Source organism: Salvelinus sp. IW2-2015, linkage group LG27 (assembly GCF_002910315.2).
Source record: "Salvelinus sp. IW2-2015 linkage group LG27, ASM291031v2, whole genome shotgun sequence".
In the NCBI taxonomy this organism is placed as follows: Eukaryota; Metazoa; Chordata; class Actinopteri; order Salmoniformes; family Salmonidae; genus Salvelinus; species Salvelinus sp. IW2-2015.
Genome location: NC_036867.1, coordinates 6961675 through 6976920, shown reverse-complemented (window position 1 = coordinate 6976920; position 15246 = coordinate 6961675). Strand labels below are relative to the sequence as shown.

The window sequence follows — 15246 nt, the reverse complement described above, 5'->3', positions numbered from 1 at the left end:
TGTCTGTCTGTCTGTCTGTCTGTCTGTCTGTCTGTCTGTCTGTCTGTCTGTCTGTCTGTCTGTCTGTCTGTCTGTCTGTCTGTCTGTCTGTCTGTGTTGACATGTGGCAGGAGATGGTCTGCTCCAGAAACTCAAACTAAAGAGAGCACCTTGCCCCCTGACACTCGTAAATACATCTTTGCTTATGTCAATTAACCATCTCCATGTTTGGATTCCATAAACAAAACCACATTTTGTGTGCGTGTAAGGTCCATGATATTCAGGACATTTGGATTTGTTGAGAGATACTAGCTGATGATTATGGTATTCATGTTAAACAGTCTACTGAAGCCGTGCTTGGAGGGCTGAAGGGCTTGGATCCGAATCGTATGCTGATCATGCACAAATCCGTGGCTTACAGACAATCCTTTCAAAGTATAGGTATCAAAGCACTTAAACCTGGGTTGTTTTTCTCTATACTTAAATCCACCCCAGCCACATAACTCCTGGGCTACCGACTTATTCACATAATTGTTAAATATGATCTGTGTTCACATTTCCTCCATCTTCTTTGATGAACGACATGCTCTCCCAGCTCTGATGTGTCTGAGGAAAGCCCAGAAACTTACCAAGGACTCCATCCACCCAAGCGGTACCAGAGCATCAGGTCTCGTACCAACAAGATCTGAGACAGCTTCTATCTCCAAGCAACTGGACCGCTGAACAGCTAATCAATGACTACCCGCTCTAGCTGTATGGAATATCTGCATTGATTCTACCTGCACTGGCTATAGCATACTCACAGGTGTCTATCTACATACACACACACACACACACACACACACACACACCATATATGCTGCTACTTCTTTTTAATTTAAGTATTATATATCCTGATGCCTAGTCACTTTACCCCTGCCTATGTACAGTGCATTCGGAAAGTATTCAGGCCCCTTGAGTTTTTCCACATTTTGCTACGTTACAGCCTTCTTCTAAAATTGATTAAATCATTTTTTCCCCTCATCAATCTCCACACAAAACCCCATAATGACAAAGTGAAAACAGGTTTTTAGAAATGTTTGCAAATTTATAAAAAACTAAAAGCAGAAATACCTTATTTAAATTAGTATTCAGACCCTTTGCTATGAGACTCGAAATTGAGCTCAGGTGCATCCTGTTTCCATTGATCACCCTTGAGTGGTTTCTACAACTTGATTTGAGTCCACAYGTGGTAAACTCAATTGATTGGATATGATATGAAAAGGAACACATCTGTCTATATAAGGTCCCACAGTTGGCAGTGCATGTCAGAGCAGAAACCAAGCCATGAGGTCGAAAGAATGTCCGTAGAGGTCCAAGACAGGATTGTGTCGAGGAACAGATCTGGGGAAGGGTACCAAAAAAATGTCTTCAGCATTAAAGGTCCCCAAGAACACAGTGGCCTCCATCATACTGAAACGGAAGAAGTTTGGAACCACCAAGACTCTTCCTAGAACTGGCCACCCGGACAAACTGAGCAATCGGGGGAGAAGGGCCTTGGTCAGGGAGGTGACCATGAACCCAATAGTCACTCTGATAGAGTGCCAGAGTTCCCTGTGGAGATGGGAGAACTTTCCAGAAGGACAACCATCTCTGCAGCACTCCACCAATCAGGCCTTTATGGTAGAGTGGCCAGACAGAAGCCACTGGAGATGTTTTTCAGCGACAGGGACTGGGAGACTAGTCAGGATCGAGGGAAAGATGAACGGAGCAAAGTACAGAGAGCTCCTTGATGAAAACTTGCTCCAGAGCACTCAGGACCTCAGACTGGGGTGAAGGTTCACCTTCCAACAGTACAACAACCCTAAGCACACAGCCAAGACAACGCAGGAGTGACTTCGGGACAAGTCTCTGAATGTCCTTGAATGGCCCAGCCAGAGCCTGGACTTGAACCCGATCGAACATCTGTGAAGAGACCTGAAAATAGCTGTGCAGCGACGCTCCCCATCCAACCTGATAGAGCTTGATGGATCTGCAGAGAAGAATGGGAGAAACTCCCCAAATACAGGTGTGCCAAGCTTGTAGCTTCGTACCCAAGACTCAAGGCTGTAATTGCTGCCATAGGTGCTTCAACAAAGTAAAAAGTCTGAATACTTATGTAAATGTGATATCAGTTTTTTATTTGTAAGAATTTTGCTAAAATAAAAATAAGAGTTTTGCTTTGTCATTATGGTGTATTATATGTAGATTGATGAGGGGGGGGGGGGAACGATGTAATCCATTTTAGAATAAGGCTGTAACGTAACGAAATGTGGAAAAAGTCAAGGGGTCTGAATACTTTCCGAATGCTCTTTACATATCTACCTCAATTACCACATATTCCTGCACATTGATATGGTATTGGTACTCCTTCATTTTTCTATGTTTTATTTCTCATGTGTTTACATCTTTTTTTTCTTCTTCTTGAACTCTGCATCGTTGGGAAAGAGCTTGTAAGTAAGCATTTCACTGTGGTGGTTGTAACCTGTTGTATTCGGCGCATGTGACAAATACAATTTGATTCAATTTGATGGACCTGGAACAAACAATAGTGGAAACCTGCGATAATTCATTAGGAACTTGCACGAGAGATCTGATTGGATTATGGGACAACCAGATATCCCGCTAGGTCGTTGAGATACGTTCAGTCAGGAATTTCAAACCTATTCACTCAGATGTCCTCCAGTCAATGATCTTAGTGGTCTGTCATTATTGGGTCATGGACTCCATATTATCACTCTCATGGGGTGTTCTGGTACCGAAATCAATGAATTAATGAGATTCCTCTTTGGGAAATTGTATTTAATGACTTTTCACAGTGCATTCGTTAACATGTACCATGTGCCAATGCAAGCTGTTGAATGATTGAGTTGTAGTTGACTGTGATTGAAAGAGGGGAGGAAGCAGATCATGTTTTTGTGGATTTGTGAATTMAATACATTTGGCATGTCGAGTGTAGAGCAAACAAAAGGTACAATAGTGGAAGTAKGTGAAAGCAAAGTCCTCCAAGATCTTTTAGGATCTTCTAAGCTATTTTAACAATAAAAAWAAAACACCAAGAGAAATAATCTTCTAAGATCTAGAGTCAAGATCCTTGATCATTCTAAGTTTGTCATCGTGATTGCAGTAATTTTCTTCAAATCATATTATTATTAGGCCTCTATGAATTGGAGTTATTTCTATTCTGATGTGGGTAGTTTTGATATCTTCAAAACTAGATGACATGTGTATTTTGAAATGGTTAAATGGTTACTGTAAATGCAAATAGTTGTGTTGAAGACTTTCTAGGATTCAGGTTGAAATCCATATCACAGGTTTGTGTGTATTAGTTTGAACAACCTTGTCTTGGCTGTACTCTGAGCTGTCTATTCCCTCTCTGGCACCTTGGTGTGTTGGAGCCCTGCTGGGCACCCTGGAGAGCCAGGGGCCCACAGTCTACTCCTATGCCCCATTGATAGACGTGCCAGTGTGCCCTCAAGGCCACAAGTCCAGTGCCAGTTAGTCTCTCATAACAGCTAAATCGAGTTAGCTCGCTAGCTAGTGCAACATTTTGTTATGGCTTCCGAAATTAACTGCCAGTCAACAGATAGCTCTGTTCACTCTCGGTAGCAGCCTGTCACTGTATCCATCAACCAGTTACATTTCTTCTTCTATGAAGACAAGATATCTTTCCAGAGATGAGACTGACAGGCTAAATCTGTACAGTTCATCTAGCCACATTGATGGCCTCCCCTTTAATGCCGCTTCCTGGAGTAGAGATGGTTAAAGGTGGTTATTTATCACACCCGTATTATCTTCGGTCCCAAATCAATGCCATGTGCAAGGGTTTCTGTTGCCAGCTCACAACTCCACAGCTCTGTCTTTATGAGCAGGACTGAGATGAAAGACTCTTTAAACGGCGAGAGAGAAGCAAACCGTTTAGACACAGAGAGGCTTCATTACAAAGAGCTTTTGTTGACTCTGCTATTTGGGCCCCCGTTTTTTTTCATGTGTTTTTATCTAGTGTGTTAACTAGCGCCGTCTGCAGCTTATAAATGTTTTTACGAAGGCAAATATCGCTCGGTTCAAAGCGTCTGCGTCTGTGCCCTCCCCTGGCCGCTCGCCTTTGAACGTAGGGGTTCATGCGGAGCGAGCACCATGGGAATCCAAACATTTGTTTAACGTTTTATGCAACACAACAACAAAGCAAAACAAGCATGCGAAAACTCGGATATCCATCTACTGCTTGTGGCAGTATATCCTGAATATCCTGAGATTATACAGCCATTTCTTCTAATAGCATCACAGGGGCCCAACTGCCATTGGCCTCTTGGGGAGAGGTTCCTGTGCAATGGCTACCTGCTTTTTAAAAGTGCCTTCCTTGACGCCTTCAAACTGATAACAGAATCCAATTCCCTGTCAGTCTTTCTACCCTACCTTTAGACTCGGTCATCCCTTCCAAACTAACTGACTGTTTACACACTAATATATAGATTGGTTTTTTCTTGTTTGACCTTGCTCTTTTTCGGAACATCATCACTAATGTTAAGCTCCTTGTGCTCTCCCACGGTGTCCCTGGCCGTGTGTCTGGTGATGTCTAGGTCCCACCCAGATCACACAGTCTCCCAGAGTGCATTGCACTATGACTCACCAGAAATACCAGCCTCCTGAGCTGTCTTTGGTTCATAGAGGRTGTACTGTGTTGTGTGCTCCCACCGCGGCCTCTTATGAAAAGCTCCCTACCAGCCAGAAGCCAGCACTGCGCACCCACACTCCCAATTCACTAACAGAAAATGGAGCTCAAAAGGTTTCTCTGAAAATGTAACTTCAGCTGTTTTTTAAAAACTTTTCTTCTCTCTCACATCTGCCTAGTGTTGCTGCTCACTGCTTTGAACCTGAGCAAATAGAAAAGTTGAGAAGTTACGCTTTTCGATTGAAATTGGGGTTGGGGCGGTGGCATTGAAAGAAGGCCATGGTAAGGATTGGATGGTTTAATTTCATTAGAGATGTTTTTTGGGCCAATAGAGGGGGACCAGAGTTGGGCCCACTGTAACGGATACAGCACAGCATACACTTCCAGAGCATGGGAAATAAGAACCAGCCGGACCAGCGCTGTAACAGGGAGGACAGTGGGAATAACCCACGCCTTTTCTGTGGAACAAAATGTTTTCAGTGTATTTTAAGAGGCTAGCGCAGTGCACTACTGAGCAAAGGGCACCCGTAAAACTTAATTTCATCTCAGGCGTTATTTTAGCTCGAAGGGGGTTTTGGAAGTTAGAATGCACCTTTTTTATGACATTTGTTAAAAATGTAATACAGGCCATGCTTTTATTGGTGTGGGTGGAGAAAGGCCTGTAAAACATTGTGTATAGTACACAATGGATAGTACACAATGTATAGGACACAATGTATAGGACACAATGTATAGAGACGATGTATAGGACAATGTATAGGACAGTGTATAGTACACAATGTGTAGGACACAATGTATAGAGACGATGTATTGGACAATGTATAGTACACAATGTATAGACCAGCTGTACTTTGACGTTATATAGCCATTTCCTTATACCTACTTTGTTTACCTTTACATTGAGCCTCTGATTTACTTCAATAACCAATCCACCGTGTTTTGCGTGAGAAAACAATTCCTGTCAACAATATTGGAATATGAATGAATGTGGTTGGCCTTCATTTTGTTACCAGTCAGGTATAAGAGGAAATACTGCACCCATATATTTATAGAAGAGGAATTCAGACTGTAAACTATTTAACGATTACTCTACTTTGTTATGATCCATAAAAGCCATTAAGAGGAATGTTTTGCATTATATATAAACTAGCTCTTAACCACACCACGTTGTGTTTACCATCGTTTCGTGGTAAAGACATAGATTGTAAATGTACAATTGAAGTATAATTGGTACAGTTTTCATTTGATCAATGCTGGCGTCAAATATCGACACTCAACTTACAGGAAACCTTATAAAACAATACAGTATAGGCTACTGCATCTGAAAATGACAGAATAACACTCAAAGCATTTATCCTCATCTCATCTATCCTGATTGGCTTACAATTTTTCCTTGTTTCTCTCTGTCCGTGTGTGCAGTGTCCGAGGTGCCGATGCAGGGAACGGGATCCGTGTGTTCGTCCCAGACATCGGCATGTTCGTGGCGGGCCTGGTCACGTGGCTGCTGTGCCTGAGTCTGGAGGAGAAGCAGCAGGTGAAAGACACGTCGCAGCAGCACAACGCCAATTGCGAGCCAGATCAGGTGAGCTCATCATCTCTCTACAGACAAACGTTGGGCCCTGGTCTATTTGGATTTAGATGGGAACCCTAAACTCCCAACAGCCTTATCAATGTCTGACGTAATACAGCGCAATAAAGGCCAGGAACTTACAGAAGAGTAATGACAAGACTAACAGAACCCGAAGAAACAAATACTTTAACTTTGTCTTGTAAAGATAAACTCACTCCAAATACTCTGCTGTCCTCCGTCTGTCCTGTTCCGATATTTTTGGGTAAAATTGGGCTTACACTGAACTTATCTGGGGTTAGAGTAGAGAATTCCTGGGGCAGTTTGGTTACCACAACAGAAAGTTGTGCAATCAGTGAAAGTGTAAGCTCTTAACTCCTTAACATTACATGTTAATCCTCAGTAATCCAACCAAAGACTCCACCCTTCCTCATCTTGGGGATATGTTTGGTCATCAAAACACACACACACTGTCTCCAGTGCGCTGGTCTCTCAGCGAGCTGCAATCCGTCTTCCTATTTTATAGCAGGGGGGCTGTTGGCTGCTCACTTCCAGGTGCACTAAATTAGACCTTGCAGCTCCGGGAGAGCGTAATAAGTGAAGCACATTACTGTCTGGATGAATACCAAACAGCCATCATTTGTGTGCGTGTGTGTATGTGTTTGTGCATGTGTGTGTGTGTGGGGGGGTGGGGGGGGGGGRTTTTTCCCAGGACTGTGATTCTCTCTCTTTCCCTAGTGAAGGGGGACTACTGCTGTGTTTGATCAGCCTCCCTGAGTGTGTTGGAAAGCTTCTTTCCCTCTGGAGCCACTATGTTGTTCTGGCAACACACACACACACTGGTGGAGCCTGTTCATCTGGCAGAACACCGGCCACAACACAGATGTAGGTCTAGATGAAATGCCTCGGAGACGAGATAGCTGTTGTACAAGTGAGAAACGAAAGAGAGGGTGGGGATAGGTTAAGGTCAGTTGATGAGAAACACAGCAACTCTCTTGAAATGGGTCCCGGGTTGGGTCTCGGCAGCCAAAGAGATTGCATTCGGCAGCCGAACAGGAAATTGGGGGGCTTTGTCATATTCCTCAATGCGGATGTGAATTTGTCTTTGTTCATTATGTTTTGTGGGTGATGGAGGGGCCATTCCTACAATGGTTACCGTATAAAATGGGTCATTCCAACAATGGTTACCGTATAAAATGGGTCATTCCAACAATGGTTATCATATAAATGGGTCATTCCAACTGTGGTTACCGTATAAATGGGTCATTCTAAATGTATATTGCTGTACAAGAATCTAGATATCTAGATTTAGTTGACCATGTGGTTTTTACTAAAGTTGAGTATCATCAGTCTAAAGGATTCTTTCGGGCAGTGGATAATTAAGGAGTGTTGCACCAGCTAAACATTGCATTGATATACCCAATTATTAATGCAGTAAAAATGAAAAGCATGTAATCTTATTGTAACCATTTTATGGCATTAAGTTCAGTACTTGGAACTGTTTGAACTTGATCGCTTGATTCAATTTAAGAGCCCCTTATTGTAAAAAAGTCTCCACCAAGCGGTTCTCCAAATTAAAGTTATGACAAAGGCCTGATGTTCTTTTTCCCTCCCTCAGAATAAGAATGTTGTGTTTCTCTCAGCAGCCGTGAAGAAAAGGTCATATTTTTGTAGTCACTTCATTCGGCTGTTGGCTAGTTGGGGAACTGTGAACACATGTCCAATTTGGGCCCTTTGGTTCTTGTTGTAGCCTTGTTCTGCTGGCCAAGACCATAGCAGAGAGAGTGACGCCCATACAGTGCATTCAGAAAGTATTCGCACCCCTTGACTTTTTCCACATTTTGTTGTGTTACAGCCTGAATTTAAAATGGATTGAATTTAGATTTTTTTTGTCACTGGCCTACACACAGTACCTCATAATGTAAAAAATTTATGATTTTTTCAAAATTAATTACAAATTAATTAAAAATGAAAAGCTGAAATGTTTTGAGACAATAATTATTTAACCCCTTTGTTATGTCAGGCCTAAATAAGTTCAGGAGTAAAAATGTGCTTAACAAGTCACATAATTCTCTGTAAGGTCCTTCAGTCGAGCAGTGAATTTCAAACACAGATTCAACCACAAAGACCATTGAGGTTTTCCAATGCCTCACAAAGAAGGGCACCTGTTGGTAGATTTAAAATGTATAAAAAATAGCAGACATTGAATATCCCTTTGAGCATGGTGAAGTTATTAATTACACTTTGGATGGTGTATCAATACATCCAGTCATTACAAAGATACAGGCGTCCTCCTAACTCAGTTGACGGAGAGGAAGGAAACCACTCATGGATTTCATCATGATGCCAATGGTGACTTTATAACATTTACAGAGTTTAATGGCTGTGATAGGAGAAAACTGAGGATGGATCAACAACATTGTAGTCACTCCACAGTATTAACCTAATTGACAGAGTGAAAAGAAGGAAGCATGTACAGAATAAAAATATTACAAAACATGCATCCTGTTTGCAAAGAAAACACTAAAATAATACTGCAAGAAATGTGGCAAAGCAATGAACATTTGCCCTAAATACAAAGTGTTATGTTTGGGGCAAATCCAATACAAAACATTACTGACTACCACTCTCCATATTGTCAAGCATAGTGGTGGCTGCATCATGTTATGGGTATGCTTGTAATCATTAAGGACTGGGGAGTTTTTCAGGATAAAAATGGAATGGCGCTAAGCACAGGCAAAATCCTAGAGGAAAACCTGGTTCAGTTTGCTTTCCACCAGACACTGGGAGATKAATTCACCTTTCAGCAGGAAAATAACCTAAAACACAAGGACAAATCTACACTGGAGTTGCTTACCAAGAAGACAGTGAATGTTCCTGGGTTGCCGAGTTACTGTTTTGACTTAAATCTACTTGAAAATCTATGGCAAGACCTGAAAATGGTTGTCAAGCAATGATCACCAACCAGTTTGCTTGAATAGTGGGCAAATGTTGCACAATCCAGGTGTGGAAATCTCTTCGAGACTAACCAAGAAAGACTCAGTTGTAATCGTTGCCAAAGGTGCTTCTACAAAGTGATGTTAATACTTATGTAATTATATATCTGTATTTTATTTTCAATACATTTGCCAACATTTCYAAARACATGTTTTCACTTTGTCATCTATTTAATAAATGTTTTATTCAGGCTGGAGCASAATAAMATGTGGAATAAGTCAAGGGATATGAATACTTTCTGAAGGCACCCCCTCTCCTGAACCCTGGTGACCCTCTGCGACCTTGGGCTTGTGTGACTCGGTTCTGCTCGTTGACTTTAACTYGAGTACCGTCTTCCACAATACCTCGATTGATCCATAGCTCCCTGGCACCTTCGCTTGGCCTTCGTTATGTGGCCCGTTCCCTGCAACTCTCTGTTTTTTTCTGCCTTCATTTAACACACACCAGCGTGCGTCCTGTTCCAAGGTCGAGCTGTTTTCGGCCATGTGGCTCAGACCAGCTTTTGCAAAAAGTCTTGGAGTCCTGCTTATTTTTTTCCTTATTCTCTGATTTTGGCGTCTCCCCCTCTGTCTCATAGGCCAGTATTTGACCTGGCTGCTAACACTTGTAGTCTGCTTAGTTTTCTCCCTCTCTGTCATTCATAGGGCCAGTCGCATTTACTTTTACCTTAGTCCTACGTGTTTCTCCCCTCTGTCTCATAGGCCAGTATTTGACCTGGCTGCTAACACTCTTGCTTAGTTTTCTCCCCCTCTGTTCTCATGGCAGTATTTGGACCTGACTGCTAACACTCTGCTTAGTTTTCTCCCCTCTGTTCATAGGCAGTATTTGACCTGGCTGCTAACACTCTGCTTAGTTTTCTCCCCCTCTGTCTCATGGCCAGTATTTGACCTGCTGCTAACATCTGCTTAGTTTTCTCCCCTCTGTCTCATAGGCCAGTATTTGACCTGATGCTAACACTCTGCTTAGTTTCTCTCCCCCTCTGTCTCATAGGCCAGTATTTGACCTGGCTGCTAACACTCTGCTAGTTTTCTCTCCCCTCTGTTCTAATAGGCCAGTATTTGACCGGCTGCTAACACTCTGCTTAGTTTTCCCCCCTCTGTCTCATAGGCCAGTATTTGACCTGCTGCTAACACTCTGCTTAGTTTTTCCCCTCTGTCTCATAGGCCAGTATTTGACGTGGCTGCTAACACTCTGCTAGTTTTCTCCCCCTCTGTCTCATAGGCCAGTATTTGCCTGCTGCTACACTCTGCCTAGTTTTCTCCCCCTCTGGTCTCATAGGCAGTATTTGACGTGGCTGTGAACACTCTGACTAGTTTTCTCCCCTCTGTCTCATAGGCCAGTATTTACCGTGGCTGAAACTCTGCCTAGTTTTCTCCCCTCTGTCTCATAGGCAGTATTTGACCGTGGCTGTGAACACTCTGCCTAGTTTTTCTCCCCTCTGTTCATAGGCCAGTATTTGACCTGGTGCTGAACACCTGCCTAGTTTTCTCCCACGTCTGTGTCATAGAGTATTTACTGGTGCTAAACTCTGCTAGTTTTTCTCCCTCTGTCTCATAGGCCAGTATTTGACGTGGCTGTGAACACTCTGCCTAGTTTTCTCCCTCTCTGTCTCATAGGCCAGTATTTGACCTGGCTGCAAACACTCTGCCTAGTTTTCTCCCAACGTTTTGGCATGTCATGTGTTTACTCTTGATGGTTTTCTCCTCCCTCCTTGAGCCACATCTTGTTTTGCAATCACTGTCGTATAGATGGCCTGCTTTGACACCAGCCTGATTTATGTGGTGCCAGGGTGAGTCACAGTTATTACATGTATGGGATGCCTCTGAGACCGTGACACAGTGACAGGTGAGGCACCAGACTGATTTACTGTTGGCAGGACACAGGAAACACAACATTAATATCCACCGCCTAATGTCTTTTACTCTAAGTGGAGTGTGTGGTTCATGTTAGATCTGACTCTGTCTGACTCTGAGACATAAAAGCATTACCTTTATTAAAAAGATGCTCGGCTCCCAATGTTGGGCTCCTGTCTCCATGGGCACAGCTCTCCGTCTCTCTCTCTCTCTCTCTCTCTCTCTCTCTCTCTCTCTCTCTCTCTCGTTGGCTGTCCATCTGTAATTCAATAATTCACTTTGACTGAAGTCTGGGGTTCATTTTTCATGCCTATTAATAATTGTAGGGATGTGTTTGTGTAATCCCCACCACTACTCATTTTGACTTTCTCTGTGTGTTAATCACCAAGCTGTCTAAACGCCAACCGACTAAACCCCAACCTACAGGTGTCGGGTGGCGATTGGATTTTGAATTGAATATTTTATTAGGTTTGTTCATATTCTCTCCTATGCCGATGGAATCGTGCGGCCCTAAACCGCAAGAACACATGCCTTCGGAAAGTATTCAGACCCCTTGACCTTTTCCACATTTTGTTACGTTACAGCCTTTTTCTAAAATTGATTAAATAATCTACACACAATACCCAATAATGACAAAGTAAAAACAGTTTTATTAAAAATAAAAAACAGAAATACCTTATTTACATTAGTATTCAGACCCTTTGCTATGAGACTCAAAATTGAGCTCAGGTGCATCCTGTTTCCATTGATCATCCTTGAGATGTTTCTACAACTTGATTGGAGTCCACCTGTGGTAAATTGAATTGATTGGACATAATTTGGAAAGGCACACACCTGTCTATATACAGGTGTGCCAAACTTGTAGCGTCATACCCAAGAAGACTCGAGGCTGTAATCGCTACCAAAGGTGCTTCAACAAAGTACTGAGTAAAGGTTCTGAATACTTATGTAAATGTAATAGTCCAGTTTTTTTTTGYTTTGAAATTAGCAAACATTTCTAAAATCCTGTTTTTGCTTTGTCATTATGAGGTATTGTGTGTCGATTGATTAAATGTTTTTTTTCTTCTCCAATTTTAGAATAAGGCTGTAACCTACCCAAATGTGGAAAAAGTAAAGCGGTCTGAWTACTTTACAAAAGGCACTGTAAACCTGCGAAAATCCTAATTCGTGCAACATTAGTCTTAGCTCAATATTTGTGTTGCCGCGGAATGTGCCGCTCACAGCGCACCAGCACTTCCTAATCTTTGTCTGTTTTGCTCCCATTAACAATACATTTGCATTCCAGYGCCAGGGGAAGGAGACACATCTGGTCGACATTAGCTGGTGTTGTGTTTTCGACAGCGGCAGTGCTACATTTCACATTAACATTTTAGTAATTTAGCAGACGCTCTTATCCAGAGCGACGTACAGTAGTGAGTGCATACATTTTATTTTGTGCTAGGGTTACCAGACTCCTCTCTTTCTTACCTCTCCCTCTTTTTCCTCTCTCTTCCTGTATGTCCTTTCCTCTCCTCCTCTCACGTTCTATTATCTCCTGTCCTCTCTCCATGCCTCTAGTCTTCTATAGTTTCCCCTTATCTCCTATTAACCTGTCTTCTCTTCCTCTCTTATCCACTCTGTATCATCTCTCACTCTGCTGCCATGTGCTTGGTGGATTGCATCTTCACTGCTCCTCATCTGGTGGCTCGTATCTTCGCCGCTCCTCATCTGGTGGCTCGTATCTTCACCGCTCCTCATCTGGTGGCTCGTATCTTCACCGCTCCTCATCTGGTGGCTCGTATCTTCACCGCTCCTCATCTGGTGGCTCGTATCTTCACCGCTCCTCATCTGGTGGCTCGTATCTTCACCGCTCCTCATTCTGGTGGCTCGTATCTTCACCGCTCCTCATTGGTGGCTCGTATCTTCACCCACTCCTCATTTGGTGGCTCGTATTTCTCACCACTCCTCATTTGGTGGCTCGTATCTTCACCGCTCCTCATTTGGTGGCTCGTATCTCCACCGCTCCTCATTTGGTGGCTTGTATCTTCACCGCTTCTCATTTGGTGGCTCGTATTCTCACCGCTCCTCATTTGGTGGCTCGTATCTTCACCGCTCCTCATTTGGGGGCTCGTATCTTCACCGCTTCTCATTTGGTGGCTCGTATCTTCCCCGCTCCTCATCTGGTGGCTCGTATCTTCACCATTCCTCATCTGATGACTCGTATTCTCACTGCTCCTCATCTGGTGCCAGTGAAAGAATCTCAGTGCCAGGACAGAGCTCCTGCTCCAAACTTGCCCTCTCTCTCTCTCTCTCTCTCTCCCCTAATAAAAGCAGTGTGGGGACGTGTTCTCTCCAAGTGTACAGCGTGTTGTGGAGTGGTAATGAGTTGGTATGTGCCCCCCCCACCCTCCCTTGGCAGGGTCCTTTACAGCTGTATGACTCAGGGGCTAATTAGAACCTCACCACCATACTGCCCCGCTGTACTCCTTTCTGCTCTGCTCTGATCACTGGCTGGCTCTCTCACAACTCCACAGCCTAGTCATCACACTTGCCAATRTACAGGCTCACTGTGATGCTATAGCTAGTCCATGGACCTGTGGGCTAGTCTGTAGGCTAGTCAATGGTAGTGAACTAGTTACAGATGTAGCTAGCTGATACTAGCTAGAAGCTACTGTAGGAAAGGGACAAGACAATGGTGGCCGCTACTGATGCCTACTGAAACCCACCACTCTGATCCTAGACTTCACCCTTACAGGGTGGCTCCACCTATAGTTCACTCTGCCTTAAATCTAGGGGCCCCTCTTAGTTTGATATCTTTAGGGTGTAAGGTTAATGAGTCGCTATGTTACTGATCCCATATACAGTGCATTCGGAAAGTATTCAGAYCCTTTGACTTTTTCCACATTTGGTTACGTTATAGCCTTATTCAAATGTATTAAATAAAAAAACTGAAATATCACATTAACTTCTTATGGCTGAAGGGGCAGTATTGAGTAGCTTGGATGAAAGGTGCACAGAGGTGCCCAGAGTAAACGGCCTGCTCCTATGTCATAGTTGCTAATATATGCATATTATTATTAGTATTGGATAGAAAACACTCTGAAGTTTCTAAAACTGTTTGAATTATGTCTGTGAGTATAACAGAACTCWTATGGCAGGCAAAAACCTGAGAGGTTCCACTTCCTGTTTGGATATTTTCTGGGGGTGCCAGATTTTCAACCAAGCTCTCATTGAAAATACAGAGAGATATGGATGGGTTTTCACTTCCTACGGCTTCCAATAGATGTCAACAGTCAATAGAACTTTGTCTGATGACTCTAATGTGAAGGGGGGCCGAAGGAGACAGGAATGAGTAATCACTTCCATGAGGTGCCCACGCATTGAACTGGCGCCTTCACGTGAGAGTGAGCTCCGTTCCATCGGTCAATTGAAGTCAATGTAATTCTCCGGTTGGAACGTTATTCAAGATGTATGTTAACAACATTCTAAAGATTGATTCAGTACATCGTTTGACATGTTTCTACTGACTGTAACGGAACTTTTGGACATTTCGTCATGTTATAGTGGACGCGCTTTGAGACTTTGGTTAGGGMATTTGGTAAACAATTCGAAAGTAGCTAATTGGACATAAATAACRGACATTATCGAACAAATCAAGCATTTATTGTGGACCTGGGATTCCTAGGACTGCCTTCTGATGAAGTTCATCAAAGGTAAGGAAACATTTATCATGTATTTTCTGGTYTCKGTTGAGTCCAACATGGCGGCTAATTTGGCTATTGTTCTGAGCTCCGTCTCAGATTTTTGCAGTTTTTTWAAAATCTGACACAGCRGTTGCATTAAGGAGAGGTATATCTATAATTCCATGTGTATAACTTGTATTATCATCTACATTTATGARGAGTATTTCTGTTGAAACGATGTGGCTATGCAAAATCACTTGATGTTTTTGCAACTAGTGAATCTAACGCGCAAATGTAAACTCCGATTTTTTGTTATAAATATGAACTTTATCAAACAAAACATGCATGTATTGTGTAACATGAAGTCCTATGAGTGTCATCTGATGAARATAATCAAAGGTTAGTGATTAATTTGATCTCTATTTCTGGTTTTTGTGAAAGCTATCTTTCGCTGGAAAAATGGCTGTGCTTATTGTGGTTTTGTGGTGACCTAACATA

The 15246-nt window shown here is 42.8% G+C and overlaps 1 protein-coding gene across 1 annotated transcript in view; it reads left to right on the top strand.

Moving 5' to 3' along the window:
• The window catches only part of LOC111953872 (piezo-type mechanosensitive ion channel component 2-like), a 167413-nt gene that overhangs the window by 80070 nt on the left and 72097 nt on the right, over positions 1–15246 (top strand). The window contains exon 5 of the mRNA XM_070435672.1: positions 6089–6251. Coding sequence (XP_070291773.1) covers positions 6089–6251 — 163 coding nt within the window. The remainder of the gene's footprint in view (positions 1–6088; positions 6252–15246) is intronic.